General features: G+C 47.0%; 1 protein-coding gene across 4 annotated transcripts in view; it reads left to right on the top strand.

The window, feature by feature from the left end:
* MBNL3 (muscleblind like splicing regulator 3) overlaps positions 1–16,718 on the top strand; it is a 91,375-nt gene that overhangs the window by 29,713 nt on the left and 44,944 nt on the right. For all 4 annotated transcript variants that reach the window (XR_008483885.1, XM_054289364.1, XM_054289362.1 and 1 more), the window contains exon 2: positions 2,322–3,329. Coding sequence is in view for 3 of the 4 variants with exons in the window: in XM_054289364.1 (XP_054145339.1) it covers positions 3,156–3,329 (174 nt within the window). In the remaining variant the exon portion in view is untranslated. The remainder of the gene's footprint in view (positions 1–2,321; positions 3,330–16,718) is intronic.

Here is a 16,718-nt window from a genome sequence, read left to right as displayed (position 1 = left end):
CTGCTGCAGCGCTCTGCCAGGTGCCTTGCAGGCTGCAGAATTGCAGTATGAAAAATATATTCATTAATTTGGATCCCTCCAGTACAGGATCTCTAGTTCCAGGGTCTGAGATGAGTCAATCCTTCTGCAGGGAGGTGGGGTTGTTTCCACGGCACAGAAAATTTCTTGTCTCTTGAATGTTGCACAGATGAGTGTGCCCTTCTGCAGGGTGTGGTGCAGGGGCAGTTTCCATCAGTTGGTTTGTTTCTTCCTCCAGGAGTTGTAAAGAAAAATATCCACCATGTTACATGTATCTGAATGCTTTGATATTTGTAGTTTAATGTTTTGTAGAATTCATTTGATTTAGCTTTCATTAACGTGATTCCCTTCATTTTAAGGACTGAGCAGTTTAGTGCAGCCGTGTACCTGTGGGGCAGTGTGTGATCCAGAGCTGCATGGCTTGAGAGCAAGATCAACATTTGGTTTGTTACACTGGGATTTCCTGAGGTTCAGGGGCTGGGAAGGGCAAATGTTACTACACTGAAATGTTACTACACTGTTTGGACATCTTGGTGTTCGGTGTAACTGTGTGTTAAGTCAGACCCATCATATTCTATCCCCAGCATTAAGAGACCCTCACTTCAATTGGGAGTCTGAAGCTGTGGAATAGGCACTTAATCCACAAGATGGTTGTATTTCAGTCTTCTCGGAAGAACTTCTGAGAGCGCATTCTTTCTAATCCCCACCCATATCTGACCTGTTCTAGCTCGTTCTTAAGAGCTGCACCCAGCTAGTCCTTAGCTCCCTGCAGAAGGTTTCTGCCCATCTTTTCGTTTCTTTTGCTTTCTGAGCTCATATGAACAGGGAGCACATATCAGTGAATGGGATTCCTGTATAAATTTGCCCTGTTTGCAAAATTGGAATTGATTTAGAGCAGCTCTTCTTTACAAAACCCAAAAGACATGAGCATGGTTAGGTGTGCCTTTTTTCCTTCTCTTTGAAGTTTAAAACACGCTTAACAAATATGATGCTTGCAATGTCTGTTCCCCACCTGATGTGCAAAAATGCAAAGGTCCTTCCAGAAGCATGGGTCAGACCAAGCTTTGTGATGATGCCTCAAGCTGGATTGCAGGGATCTGGGCAGGTTTTGTAATCAACTTCAGTCTAATTAGGCCTAGAAAGTACTTGCAGTGTAGGTTTAACGAGTGTTGTTTTTTCTAAATTGAAATAATTCGATCTGTGAATCAAACAGCCTCTGTGCCCCACCCCCTGCTGCCGATGACAGCCTCTTCCCACACTTCTTCCTTGGTAGCATTGTTTCCATTGTTTCCAGCTCCAGTAGGTTTCAGTTACTGATCAGTGTAATTGCAATAACACACCAATAATGAAAGAGGAATTTAAGCTTCCTTTTTTTGTACTTGAAGGCTCTTCTCCTACGAAAGCTTGAAATCTTAATAGCAGTCACACAGGCAACATCCCGCGCCTGTCAAATGTTGCAAAAGTGGACGCTCGTACTTCAGGAAGATAAAGGGCTGGATTTTGGGAATTTGGAAACAGCCCAATCCTATCAGGCGGCAATGGTACAGCTAATATTAGAATGGGAGACTCTAGAGACAGCTTAACATTTTAGTGGATGCCAAGGAAGCCTTCAACTGGAATGCATTGAAAGTTGTTTGTTGTATAACACGAGTTGCTGGAGTCAGAGTAATTCGAGTTGCCTTTGGTCTGGTGGAAAACTACAGCTGTGAGCAATGAGTTAATTTTTTCCGTGTGTGTGTGGCTTAGGTTTCCCCGTCGGGTTTGCTCTTAGTTTTGTAGCGCTGAATCCATGGAGGAGCGGCTGCGAGCCAGCCATTTGTCTCCAGAGCCATCGCAGGAGCAGCCCCGCGCTGGGCATGGTTTGATGGAACACCTTGTAAGGGTTGAGCAGGAGCCCGGCATGTAACACAGCCACCGGCTGCTCTTCCTGCCTCAACGTTTCCTACAGAAAAGGGGTGGGCTAGTTAATGTTAATTTAAAAATAATATTGTAGAGCAGAGTATTCCCCGGCAGCCCGGGAGGGCTCGTAGGGCGCAGCCCCCGCCGCTGTGGAGTCGGGGCCGGCCCTGAGGGTCCCGAGGCTGCGGCGCCCACCGTGGCGCTATGAAACGGGCTCTGCTATTGGTCGGCTGCCCGCGAGTGCTGCTGTAACGGCGAGCGCTATTGGCCGGCGCCGCCTCCCATGCGCAGCGCGGCGCGGGCAGTGCCCCCGTGCCCGCAATGGCCGCCGGCGCCGCCCCGCGCCCGCCCGCCCGAGCGGGGCCGCAGGCTCCTGGCTGATTCTATTTCTCTTTTTCCTGCAGGTTGCTGAAAAGTGCCTTTCCTGAAGCCACCGCTGCTTGGATTTCTGTCTAGGGCTGCCTCTCTCTGCCCCTCGCCCCCCTCTCTGTTTAATTCGGCGTTGCTTGCAGTCCGTGCCCTGACGGCGGCTCCTCCAGCCTTGCCCTTTTTTTTTTTTTTTTTTTTTTTGCTCCCCATTTACACGCAGTTTGCTCAGCCATTTTATTTTTTTTCCTTCCCCCGACTATGTAGCAAATATTTAAAAGAAAAGAAAGAGGAAAAAAAAAATCAGACATCCTTTTGCCTGTTTTGATGCTCGTGAACCATAATTTTTAGAAGCAAGAAATAGAAGGAAAAAAAAATACAAACTCGAAGTTTTCTCCCCAAGGACCGAGACCATTCCACAAACTGAAGTGCTGCCAGCAGCATATGCTTTTTGCAAGAATAATTGAAACCATTAACTGGAGAGCACAGAATTCTTTTGAAAGTCTGCCAGTTATTTGCAAGTAACTTTGGCAGTGGCACAAAATATAACACTTGTATTTTAACTTCTACAATTGCACTTTTAGGAGCTGGCCTCTAATTTGATTTTCAGTTGTTCTGATAAGATTTCTATTTTATGATTGGCTTTATGTTTAATTCTTGTTTAAAGAAACACGATTTGACTTAAATGAAAACCTAAGTGCTGATGAATAGGAGTTTTACCAAAGCAACAAGTTAGTTATTTCTTCACGTTTAACTTGAATTCACTTTTTTACCCTTTTTTTAAAAAAAAAAAGAAGAAAAAAGAAGATCAGCAGTAAGCATTACCCTGAGGAAGGGTGCGATTGCTTGCATTTTAATTTTTGTTTTTTAATATGGCTGTAAACGTGTCCCTGGTTCGTGATACAAAATGGCTGACGTTAGAAGTGTGTCGAGAGTTTCAGAGAGGGACTTGTTCTCGGTCTGATGCAGAGTGCAAGTTCGCCCATCCGTCACGGAGTTGCCATGTGGAAAATGGTCGAGTTATTGCCTGCTTTGACTCCCTAAAGGTGAGGACTGGAACGCGTGCATTGCCTTAGCTGCCTTGTTTTTCTTTCCCTTCCCAGTGGCTCAGGCAGGGGTGTGGGATGTGCAGAACAGCTGTTTGCTGCTCTGTGTCTGCAGGGAGGATGCTGCTCCTGAAATCTAGGCTGTCTGACTCGGGGTGCCATTGCCAGGAGTGCCAGGCATTGCAGGGAGAGAGGATTTTATCCAGGGCATTTGTCAGTGATAGCTCAGGTCTGATATAGCTGTCCCTGAAACAGAACACAGGTTGTGGGCAGCAAATGAAATAAGACAAGTAGAGAGAACTGAAATTCAGGTTTGAGTGTCCGGATCACGTCAGCTGTGCATTTAGTGCAGGGATCTGAAATGTGTTTTTAATGAGCAAAAATGAAAGCAGCATTTTAAGATAATGAATCAGCTTTACATGTATTTCCTGGAGACAGAGTTGCAAATGCACTTCAAGGTTATCCTGTAGATGAGGACCAGCCAAAATATTTGGACAACAACATTTCCAGAAATGGTCATTGGGGAAGTGCTTTCTGCTTTGGACACACAAACTCAGTGGCTCTGCCAGGCCTGTTGGAGCTATGGCTGAGCCTTGAGGTTGGTGCTTAATCCTTACAGAGTCAAATTTGGAGGCAGTAAATAGCTCTTGGTGGCTTGTCCCTGCTGGAGTTCCAGGGATGACTTTCAGAAATACCAAAGAGCTGGACTGTTAGTCAGGGAGGAGTGGAGGAGCTCACAGGAGGGGAATATGGGCATCTCTTTCTGGCCTCACTTCACCATGGTTCTTGGGAAAGGAAGATCCACTTTTTTTTCTTTTTCCCAAATGTATGACTCCTCAAAAGTATTTTTTACTCTGAGACCATATGGATAACTGATAACAGATGAGAATTCTTGACATTGTGGTTTAATGTTTTGACCAAAGTAATCAACCTGTTAAAATTTCTAGAAAGAGTCTGGAAAATTTTATAATCTTATAAGTTTTCTCTTGAACTTCAACTATTGCTTGAAAAGATTTGTGTTTATTTTTATGAGCATAATGAGTAACAGAAGTGGTAGAGTTATATATGCAGAGGTTCAGACCAGGACTGGATCTGGACTAACACTGGTTTACCCATTTTGTTCCTGTTAGTGGCTTCTTCATGTTTTCATTTCTGTTCTCTTTTTCCAAGAAGCTCAAGTTTTCTGTTTGCATTCGGTTTTCTCTTTTTAATCTGATTATGTGAAATGACTCTTTACTTATACAGTGACTTTCAAATGTTCATTTACATTGCTGGTTTGCTGACAGCGAGAGACAAATATTTTTTTATTGAAGGGGGAAAAAATCTTGTTCTTTATGCCATTGAAACTTTTGAATTATAGCCAGTGGCACTGCAGATACTTTTAATGAAGAGATTAATATGTTCATATTTTATAGTGTATATTTGTGAATGGAAAGGAGGGCTGTGGAGGGTAGTTTTGTGCTCCTTGCTGGTGTTTGCAGCATCCTGGGGAGGTGTCCCTGTGCAGCCACCCAGCTTGGCTGGGCTCTGAGTGCTGTCACCCCGTGTGTGACACTTGCCCATGGATGCTGTTGGCAGTGCAGTTCCTCAGCACACCCAGCTGTGCCAGCCCCTCTCTGCACAGCAGGACCGAGTCCATGGGCAGCTGGGTTCAAATCCCACCCCCTGGAATGAGCAAACACTTCTCCCACTTCAGCTGTGGGGATGGGATGGGGAACCCCTTGTTGAGAAAACAACAACGACAAAAAACCCAGGGGAAGGAGTAGGGTGTGATCTCCTACAGCTCAGAGTGTCTCCTGTGTAACTGGCTGGTAAATGACGTTCTGGTTGCAGTTTCCTCATGACACAGTAGCAATGCCCAATATGTGCCGGTTAAGTGGCCTGAATTTTCCAGAGAACAGGTTTTTTGGACTTAGGAAAGCCTCGTGGAGGGCTGACAGCTCTGTCTTTGGGAAGTACTTGAGGAGAGGTCTGACTGTGCAGAGCACTTGGCCAAAGGTGATGGGGCAGACAAGACAGTGAGTCTTGGAGCACTTCCTTCAGCCCCATGGACCCAGCAGCTCTCAGGACAGAGCCCTGTTTCCCTGTGCCACGGAGGGCTGTGATCAGAGTTTCCCTGTGCCATGGAGGGCTGTGGTCCCCATGCTCCAGCCTGAGTGTGTCATCTCTAAGGCCATGCATTCCCAGTGGAAATAACGCCCCTGGGGACCAAGCCCTCAAACAATGTTCATTCTGTTCCTGGGCCAGAGCTGGGCTTGCAAAGCACTGTTTGCAGCGGTCTTGAGGGGCTCAGGGCTATGAGTGTGGCCCTTACAGGTCACCAGAGAGGTGTTACATTCTCAGACCATTTAAGAGGCTTTTTGTGCCCATCCTGAGGATGTCTTTGTGCCCAACAGCTGTGGAACACCGACCCTCTCTCCTGTGGGGGGCTCAATGGCTGCTTAGTGCTCTCTTGTCTTTTCTCACCCTGCATTAGCAGAACGTCTGCGTTGCTTTATGGGAGGCAGGATATCGGATGCTTGTGGCTAATAAGTTTTCCCGTTGTCTTGCAGCCGCCCAGGGCTTTGTTCAGACGTTGCTTATCTGCATCCATTGTGTGCTGCTGTTGCTTGTTTTTTTTCTCTCACAGACCTCTTAAGCTTGAACAATGCCTTCATACAGGAACTTCTGATAACCCAGCAAACAATGGTTTCACCTCACTGGTCAGGTCATGTGCAGCATCCAGAGCTTACTGAATTGCCCTTTTCCCTCTTTTTTCTTAATCTCCTATAGCAGTTCCATGCCTGATGCAGTGGAAAAAGCAGTGATGCTTCCAGAAGCAGTCAGAGTGCCTCAGTGTGGGTTGTTTCACGGGTAACTAACTGTGTGCTACCTGTAATCTTGTGAAGAACACACAGGACTCATTGAATGAATGGGGGCTCTCATTGATGCTCAGGTGGGGGTCACCAGAACATGCTCTGCAGGAGCGTTGTGTGTTGTGCAATGCTTTGGTTGTGAAATACCTGATCTTGATTAGGTTGAGAGTGCTAGGCTGGATCTTGCTGTCCTGAGCTGTATTTCTTCGAAGGGGGAGTTTGCACATTTGTAGGCAGCAGAAGGAACCTTTCTCAAGCAGATTGATACAAAACTTAAAAATAGTTCCTTGCAAGAATCTGCTATTTGAATCAGATGCCAAGAGAGCTCTCACTCTACTCATGCACCCCTCCTTGTTATTCTGGAAGCAGTGTTCTCTGAATTAATTTGTGTGAATGGCAGGAGAGTCTGCACTGCTTGATTGCAGGGCAATCCAGAGGCCCAAGAGCTGGCTGTGCTGGGCCACCCTGCTTCCAGAAGGGACCATGGGGGCTGCTGGTCGGTGCCCAGTGCTCTCTGGTACCTCCTAGGCAGGTCCTGTGGCACCTCAGAGATGTTGTGAGCAAAGGAGAGGAATGTCATGTCATCCCTGTGAGCTGGGGTGGCCTCTGGGTTTGTTCATTGCCTCTCTCCAGGCTCAGTGTGCACTGGCCATGCAGAGGCAGTGCTTTTTGTAAGGACTGGGACATGCTTTGCTGCCTCATGGCAATTCCTACAAAGGTTTGTTTTGGCACTTTGGTGGGCTGCTCATCAAGTCATTTACTTTGCTATTCAGGCTGGATCAGGAGGGCAGGATGTGAGCTTGTGTGACTCTTAGTTCCTGGCCAGCAAGTCATTGGTTGTGTTTTCAGTTTCTGGTGTTGTCAGGAAGGAAAAAAAAGCATCATCTTTGGTCACTAATGGAACAGAGAGCTGAGAGATGGGGCATTAGGAGATGGTGACATGTTATATAAAAACGTGTAGGTAATGCACGTTAAGTGTTCACAGAGGCTTTGATTTATACTGCTCACAGTTTGGGTATTGCACTGAGGACTTGAGGTTTAAAAAAATTTACAAATGCAGCTTTGTGAGGTGTGGGCTGGCGCTTTTTGCTGTTTAGGGGTTTTTGAATTTTCTTTTTGAATTTTAATGTGAATTGAAGCTTCAGGGACCATTTTGAGATGAAAAATAGTGGGGTGAAAAATTTGAGTAATATGAATTTTGACTTTGGGAGGTGTAATGTGAAAAACACTGTTAAACTATTGCATATTTCAAAGCAGTACTCTATAAAAAAAAGGTGAAAAGTTTTCTCTGAACAGGCACAAAAAGAAGTTAAAAGTAATTTTGTCTAAATTGTCTATTTTCTAAAAGAAGTGTTATTCTCTCATAATAGTATTCAAAATCCCAAGGCAATCTGAAAAGTTCACACTGCTTGGGCAATGGATGTACTATATGATCTTGAAACTGATGTACCTGAGGCTGTTCCTCACAGTTTTCATGCTAATTTGTACCTGGTTTATGCTGACTTGACTAGAATTATTTCTGACTTACTGGTTGGCAATCAAATCTATTTTATTTTTAAATTTAAATAAACTCCAAATTAAGAAACAACTAAAAACACCCACTAAACTTAGCATATGGTTACACTTTTAGTGAGGAAGAAGAAAGCAAACAAAGCCATAGTGATAATTTTGGAGACATTCCGACTCCATGTCTCAGCTCAGTGTAATGGAGATGTAAATATTCCACAGGAACAGTGTTGAGCCAAGTCACCTGTGTGACAAACATCCACTTTTCCTTGGTCATTAAGCCACTTACCTGTGTGGCAACAGCAGATTTGCAGCAGCTTTGTGTCCAGTCTGGGTGCTGGTGTGTCTTACAGCATGTCATCAGTAGTTTTTAAAACTACTGTTTAAATCAAACAACTTAAAGTGGGGGAAAATGTATTTAGACTCAATTTTATGTATAAAAACTGTTAACACTGTATTTCTCTGTCTTTTTCTGTTAATTTCTATATTTCTCTTTGTATTTCTTTCTGAAGTAAATTGGTATTTCAAGGAAAATAGGAGAGCTTGTGGGGGAAAAATAATTTAGGCCTGATCCCTTCTCATTTATAGGTTACAACAAGCTCCATGTGTTCACAGTTGAATTTAACTGGCACACTTGCTGTCTGTACTCTCTCCAGTGTCTTCAGAGGTTTTTGGCAGATCTCTGGCATGGAGAGCACTGATGGAGAAGCTCACCTGGCTCTGCCTGTGCTGGGCATCTCCCAGGCCTGCCCCACTGTCTGCACTGCAGATTCTCTCTGTGGGGTTAGGGCTGGGTGCCTGAAGATGATGTGTGACCTCCCTAGGTGTGTTCAGCTTTCCAGGGAAAGGATACACCTTCTTCCTTTAATCTGCCTAGCTGATCTTTCTGTGGGACAGATGTCTGTGCACAGCATGTTTGATTTGTTTGGTGTTATCCAATGGTTCCTCTGATGGCCCAGTAGTCTCATTTGATTTATCTGTGACTTTTTGACAGCTGAACTGTGGCAGATGAGCACTGCTGGGTTTTGCAGTCATGGTTTAGAAGGTTGCTGCTCTGAGCTGTCCCCTTGTTTCTCTGCTGCAGCAGTGGTTGCTGCCACTGTGGCAGGGTTAGGAGGAGGACAGAGAGCCTTGGGCACTGAATACCAAATCCAGCAGCTGGAGTTCCCTTGGTCCTGCTCTCTGCAGAGTTGCTGGGTGATGAACTCGTGGAACTGGAGCAGGCTGGTGTTACCTGTGACTGTGCTGCAAGGACAGCAGTGGACAGGGAGGTCTTGTTCATTGCCAGCCATTTGCAAAGGTGTAAGGCAGAGTCCTTGACAGGAATTCTTGTCTGTGCTCTAAAGCAAGGAGGTGATCTTTCAGGTGTGTTCTGGAGAGTGAAGAGGTTGGCCATGTCCTTGTCCCTGCCAGGTCTTTCTGTGTCTGAGCAGCCTCAGCAGGGAACACTACCTTGGCCTTTACATTTACAAGGACATGTGCTTTGTGAAACTTGCTGTTGTCCATGGTAACGTGGCAAGGAAGGTGAGATACCTGTAGGTTTCCTGGTGTACAGTCTAGTTCTGGTGCTACCCTGGAGGGATGCTCTCTTTCAGCTCATTGCTCATATTCCTGCAGAGGGTGGATATTTGGTCATTGGGTATTTGCTGTGCAGTAGGTGGACAGCACCATCTGTGCCCCAGACCTCCTGACCCCACATTTCTCCTGAGGGCTTGCCCACACAGGAGCAGATGCTGTTGCCTGTGTGTGAGTGCCAGTCTCGTGTGATGTTTCTGGGACAGGTTCAAGAGGCTGGCAGAGGTGTAGGCACAGGCTGGTAAGTTGGGAAGCTCTCCCAGTGCAAGAGGCAAGGACAGGAACACCATCCTTGTCCATCTTCTTGCAGCTGATTCATTGATTGCAGCCTTTCTTGGGCCTCAGACTGATGTGCTTTTCCCCTTGTACATGTTGGAAAGCAGAGCTGTGCCCACAAACTGGTCCTCAGACCACAATTTGGAGGCCAGTCTCTTCAGGGAGATGGGCCAAGCAAATTCAGCAGTGGGGTTTTGCTGCCAGCCTCGCCTCTCCTCTCCTCACCAGCCAGCCCTGGCAGTGCAGGGCCCCTGCTCCTGCCTGCAGCTCATGTTGCCTTGCTCTTCTCCCTGTGATGTGAGCAAACCACCATCCTCAAAGGGTAAAGCCAGCAGCATTTGCATTATTAATATTAGCCAAGAGTAACCTTGGCTTTCTGGTTGGGAGGATGATGGTAAAGTGCTGACTGCTGCTCACACTTGCCTAAAAAAGCAGGAGAGGAATTCTTTTGGGATGTTGACTCTAAACCATTCTAAGCTTCTGTGTGTGCTTAAACAGATACATTTTGAAACCTTTTATGGGCATATTGCAATGTTCCACTGGCCCTGGCATGCCACCTCCTGCTCCTGAGGCTTGCTTTCCTGTTTGAAGGGCAAAGCCCTCCAGACCAAGATTCTGGTTCTGCAAAGTACTTAAGCCTGATTTTAAGTGCTGTAGAGTTCCTGTGGGCAGCAAAGAGCTCCTTGTGCTGGAGTGAGCTGTGGCATTGAGTTTTGAGCATGGGAAGTGGTCACCTCAGCCAGTCCATAAAGAGGGAGAGCTGTTTGCTCTGCCACCTTTGGCTTTTGGGAGTTTCTCTGCATGCACACCTTGAGTTTGCAGTCTTGACAAGCCTGCTGGGATCTGCAAGCACAAGCTCCATTTCTGTGACCCAGCATAACGCAGAGGGATGCTCTGTGAGCCCCAGGGGCTTCCTCTGCACAGGGAGGAGGGAGATGAGGTGCTGGGCCCAGGTAGCAAATGGCTGGCTCTGCCTGCTGTGAGTCAGAAGTTGGCCAAGGAAGCACAAAAAGGGGGTGTGTGTGTGTGTGTGTACAGTGAGCTCTGGCACCTCAAATGGTGCCATGTTGCAAAATGTGGCACTGCCAAATTCTTCTAGGGAAGAAGTTCAAACATTACGTCTTCCAGCCCTGATGTGTAGCAGTAGCTAACACTGGGATTGAAATAGGAGCACCAAACCTACAGGTCTGGGGCAAAGAGGATGCTTGGCTGTGAAACCACCTAGGGACTTCTCCTGCTCCTGATTGCATTAGGCCAGCAAAGTGAGCTGGGGGGAAGGTGGTGAAAGATGCCTTCAAGGGGAGTGACTGAACGAGCATGTGGAGTTGGCGGATTTCCTCGGTGGCATAGCATCGGTTTGATGTAATCCCTTAGCTGACAATAGCTTTCTGCCACTTGGTTCACCCTTCTGAAGGAGGGTGCAGTAACATGCTTTTATGTAATTGAGCTGTTTAGAAGCTTTAAAACAAATATAAACAAGATGTGCCAGGCTTTTTGGAGAGCCCATCGCCTGACATCTCCCACAGAGCATTTCAATAAGTGGTTAGATTTCCAAGTGAGGAGCTGAGCTCTTTGAAATTCTGCCCCTATAAATACTGTTTTGCTGGTATTAAAATAAATGCTTTGAAGACCTTGGGTGATTGTTGCCCCATACAGGCACAGTTTTACTTCTGGCTTATTAATACTGTTTTATTGCTGTTCATAAAACAGCAGGGACCCAGGCACTGACCCCCTTCGTCACCCCTTACAGTCCTCGTGCCATGTCTGATGACAGTCTTTTGATTAGAGGAAAGACCAAGGATTTGGAAAACCACCTTTCAGAGCCTTGTGATGATGCAAACTGCTTCAAAGTGTTGTAATGTCGGTCTCTGTGCCTAATTGCACTTTTTGACCTCACAGGAGCAGTATAAAAAAATGTCTTTGAAGGCTGAATGTAGCTGAGCTGCTGTAATAGCAAGACTCTGGGTGTTTTAGACAGGTGTCCTAACTGAGTAAGCATTTCAACCCCTGGCTCCTTCCAAAGGAATAGCTATCAAACATGCTTAGTTCTGTAAGCTTGCCTGCCTGTTAGGAAAGCCCCCTGTTCTGTAATGGCAGTGAAAATATTCAGCTTAACCACAGCTAATGTGTTAGGATAGTAAAATCTTTCTGCTGTCCACACAGCAGAGAGTACATGGCACAAAAGTAATGCTGATCTCTTGGGAGCCCTGGGTTTTGCATCTGGCTCTCTGAACGTCTGGTTAGTGTTTGGCCTGGGTTTAGGATTGCAGTGACATGGTTACTTGATGTCTCCAGTGTCAGAGGAGCTGGATGCTGGAGTCAGGGATTATTAAGCACTAACTCTGTGTTTTTACCTCCTCTGTCTGAAGCCAGCTCGTGGGAATGGCTCGGGGCTGTTCTCTGCATGCTTCAGCTCCAAGCTGCAAAGCTGAGACCTGGAGCTGCCTTTCTGCAAGGTTTAGCTTAAAGCTGTGAGGAAGAAGCATATTCCTGAGAGGGTACAATTGGCGTGCTGGGACATGAGCACACTCAAATCAAGCAATTCCCCAAGTTTGTAGTGAAATGTTACAGCAGATGGCCTGCTTACAATGCGGGATATTATTAGAACCATGATCAGTGCTAATAAGGTCATTGGTGGTGGGGGAGGAGGTCAGTGTCTGACCTTGTTTGGAAGGTGGCAGCCTGTGCTCTGGGAAGTTTTCCTCTTGCAGCAGTGGAATGTGAATGTTTAAAACAAGCTACTTTGTTTATTAGTGTGGCTGCACTGTGGGGAGAGAGAGAGAGAGAGAGAGACCCACCCCCCAGTCCAGCATAACTGCTGCAGGGGTGCTGCTGGCCCCCACCCTTGCTGAGGTAGGTGCACAGAGCACCATTAAAAAGTGAGGCAAATTCTGCTGAATTCTGGGAATGGGAACCAGGAGCAGTTTAGCTAGTGCTCCAGAATGGGTGTGGTATCACAATGCATGCCCAGGTGACTGCTGAGTGGTCTCTGTGTTTTATCCTGCCTCTGACTCTGCATTAACACAGCACTAACTTTCAGCTGTTCTCCTACACTGGTGTCAGAAAAAGACCCAAAACAACCACTATAGATAAGTGTGTTGGAATCCAGTTGAGTTGTGTGAGTGATGGCCACATCTCTGCCCAGCAGTACCCACACCAGGTTCTGATGGGGATTTATTCCAATAGCCTGAAACAAGGTGGTGCTTTAACTCTGTCTCATCACTTCTTCTTTGCCTTAGGAACTCTGGGTGCTGTGATCATCTCGGGGTGCATAGTGAGAGGAGACCCCTCTCAAACAGAGGGGCATTTGGGAAAGTCTGGAGTATGTGGGGGTTCAGAGGTGGCCAGGGCAGCAGCAATGCAGTGGAGCTGCAGCCTGTGTGCCTCAGACTGTGGCTGCCATGACGTGCTTCCCTGTTATCCACAGGGGCACGGCTGGTGCTGGGAACAGTCACACGGAGATTAGGTCCTTAAAGAGCCCTGCTTCAGCTGAGCACAGTTTGAATACAAAACCTCAGTGTGTAATCCCAATGGTATTGGCTGATCCCACTGGTCTGTGTTTCTTCCTCTTGCTGTCCATTCCTAAAGGATCAGAGCATGGGTAAGGCTTGCAGCCATTATGTGCTCTTGATCCCAAATGGTTGGTTTGTGCAGTGTTGTGCTGTGTGCAGTGCTTGGGCTCTGCTCCCAGAGTCCCTTCCACGTGATGCTGCAGATAGCAAACCCAGGATGAGTTTGCCAGGAGAAAGCTAGAGCCTCATGGGGTTGGACATTTCAACCCATGCTGTAGCACTTTAGTGCTCAGGGTTGGAGGGTTGAAAGGCAGACATAGAAATGAGCCTTTAAGGAGGGCTTGGAAGATCATCCAGGCATGGCAGAGATAACAGTGTTTTAGGTCAGCTGTATAAAGGAAAGCTCTTTCCTCCCTGTGAAGGAATTTTGTTTCATAAACCAGTGGACTTTCAAGACAGTTGTTTTTGGAGGGAATGTTGCTCCTTCCCAAACATTGTAGAGATGCTCCTGCTTATGCAGAAACCTTCTCAAATCTTGCTCCGATGGTCCAAGACTTGCAGCCTTATTCTAATGCCCTGTTTCTTTCTGCTCTGTTTCCTCCTCCCCTCTGGGTCTGTTTGTCCCCACGCCCTATGCAGCTCCCCTGTCCTCTTTGTCCCTGTTGTAGTGTCTGCAGGGATTGTACAAGGCGGCCTGAGAAGTCTCTTGCTCTCCTCTCCTGTTGCTTCAGCAGTCATTTTTATTTCTCAGTGCATCTGGTGCCCTTGCAGATGAAGATGTAATCATGGTTTCCTCCCTGCAGACTTTGACTCCCTGCTGTGTCAATCCTGTTGCCTGTAAAACCTCAGCGATGTGCTGCAGGGTGGGAGCTGGAGCAAGGCAGGCAGGCTGAGTGACTCTGGTGCTGGAAGCTGGAAAGCCATCAGGGCTGATAAAAGCAAGGCAGGGATGTCTGAAACCTCTGAGCTGCGAGGGGCAACCTCAAGGGAAGGAGGTGGGGCTGACTCTGGGGAGGAGCAGTGCAGCTCCCAAGCCACTTTCCCATAGGACTGGGGAGCTTGGGGATGTGGCAGGGACCTGGCCACCCATCACTGCCAGCATCTGTCAGCAGGGTGTGGACTTCACTGCACAGCCCACGGCACTCCTGTCACCAGAGCCCACTCAAACTGCTCTGCACCATCCTCGGGAGAGCTGGGAGAGGAGAGGGGGAAATCCCTTGGGAGCTGGGAGACAAATGGACAGGTCACTTTTAGCTGGTGGTGCAGAGGTGGGATAAAGCAGGCTGCTGGGAGGAAGGAGCTTGGGAGGCATCAGAGGCATCACGGCTGCAGCAGCCCAGCACAGAGCAGCTGGAATGCAGTCTGGGTGTTGCTGAGGCTTCCCCTGGCTGCCTGGGGTTTTTCCACCAAGTCTGGTGTATTTAGACTGAAAACTCTTCAGGCTGGGACTGTCTCATTTTGTGTTTGGGTAGTAATTGAAGCAGGACCCTGAGCTGTAGCATTGATGAGTATTTGTATTCCCACAGCCAGAAATCCCCTGCTGCGGCCTTGTGCGATAAAGCACAGATTGAATTAAGAGGATTTTCATTGTTGTTTTGTGTTTCTCTGCATGGGTTTTTGAAGAGTCCACAGTAATATAAAATCTTTAGAAGTCTTTAGTTGGAATAGAGCTCACATTAGGTAGGACAAAAACCCTACTCAAAACTGTTTTTTTAACCCTGTTTTGATTATGCTAATTCTTGGAGAATGATTTAAAGCATCCTTTCAGTCCTTAGCCCAATCAGGGGAGAAGTGTTAGCACTTTTCTTACTTTGTGGCCTGTATCAGAGGCACTTGAAGAGAAGTTCAGGGATTTCTGCCGGGCCCTATCTGAAGTCCATCTATCTTGGTTTAAAGCAGTTTGAGCATTTTTTCAGCAGTGTTGGAGTGTTCCCTTACGTAGGCACTGGTCCTGCTGCATTCCAGACTTGCTAATGACCCTGGAGCTTCTTTGCAGCTACTCCTCTCACGTGGCAGAGAGACTGCAGATGTCCTCAAGAAAGGTCACTCTTCCTTGCAGAAAAAATCCCTCCAATCCCTCCCAGCCCCATCTATATGGGCCCATCCCACCTAAAAACAAATGAACATTTGCATTGCAGCTGACTCATCCTGACTGTGCCCGGTGAGGGCAGTGAAAGGTCTTTTTCTTGCTGCCCTTTTAGGAAGGGATGGTGCTGCATCTGAAGGTATCTCTTGTCAGTAGCAAAAGCAAAATACATGAGATCAGGCGTCTGCTGCCTAAGGAAGTTGTGTTGTTTAAGATTGCTTTCTAATAGAAAACAGCCTTCAAAAGGTAAGCCTTGCATACCTCCTCATCTGTGAAAGGTTGAGCATCTCAGGCAGTCTGTACTGCACTTGGTGAGCAGGACAAGGATAAGCAGCTCAGGGCAGGAGTTTGGAAAGCATAGCAGCAGTACAGGAAGGACAGAAAAACCCCATGGTAATTTGATCAGTTTGCTTTTGTGCCTCAAGTCTGAATAAGCAAGCACATCCACATGGATATGCTTTAGTTGCTTCTGCCTCCCCCAGCTTTTCTCTTGTGCTCTCAAACCTAAGTGAGTGAATCTGGTGGTTATTAAAAACATGAACTCCAAAGCACCAGGCAAATGGAAGGAAAGCCCTGATCAGTTCCATTCTTTTGGTCAGCTGGGACAGATGGATGGACAGACACACATGTATGCCCACGCAGGACACATTCCTTTCTTAGCTGTTCTGGCACTTACCCCAGTGCTGCAGAGGAGAATTTAGGTCAGACCAAAAGTTGCATCCCACAGGAGTAAATGGATACATCCACCTAACTAGGCATACAACCTTTTCAGTGTCCTGTCCTGCAGCTCTTGTTACACAGAAGGGAACAGATCCCAGTGGCTACATGGAATTAACCTCTCAGCAGCTGAAATCATGGTTTCTGCAAAATGCATTATCAGTTAATACCCATTCCTGGCATCACATGGAGAAAGCAGACCACTCTTGCTGGATTTTGGGGTCTTTGCACTGTATGTCAGTGTGGAGACCTACACACCCCAAATTTTGGCCATCCAGGTCAGCATGGAATGCAGGGTGAGCAGAAAGCCCCCTTGAGCAGTGTGCTTTGCAGCATCTGTGTTGGTTTACTGTTCCTGGGAGGGCTTTGTTAGTTTGTAACATGGATCTGCTTTGGCTGACTGAGGTTGGGAGTGTGAATCTGCACAGACCTCACGAGACTGCAGAGCAGACGGTGGGAGCCAGGATCTGAGAGCAGTGTTGTAATTAGAACAGGTAGAAGTTTTGCTCTGGCCAAGGTTGTTGTAATAAATCCATTGTATATTAGCAGGTTTTCAGATGTTGGCACAGAATTGGGCATCATGTTCATTAAAGCTGGCTGCTGGTGTGGCACTTGTGACTGGTGCATGGGAACTGCACCTAAATATGTCTCACTAATTGCAGTTTTATCCCAGAATTGTCATTGCCAAACTCTCCTTTTGCCCACAGAGATGTCAGTGTATTATCTTTGGCATTGTGAGCCCATCATGTTTGCCTCTGTGGAAAAAGGCCTGTCCTGTTGCCGCCACAGCTTGCTATGCTTCTCCATGGGCTCAGCTCCTAGCAAACATTTACAATGCCTTAACCTCCCTTTCCCTAGAGAT

The sequence above is a fragment of the Melozone crissalis genome, unplaced genomic scaffold (assembly GCF_028551555.1).
Source record: "Melozone crissalis strain CALT ecotype California unplaced genomic scaffold, PUWL_Pcris_2 ptg000068l_1, whole genome shotgun sequence".
Lineage (NCBI taxonomy): Eukaryota > Metazoa > Chordata > Aves > Passeriformes > Passerellidae > Melozone > Melozone crissalis.
This window is presented reverse-complemented; position numbering and strand designations above follow the sequence as displayed.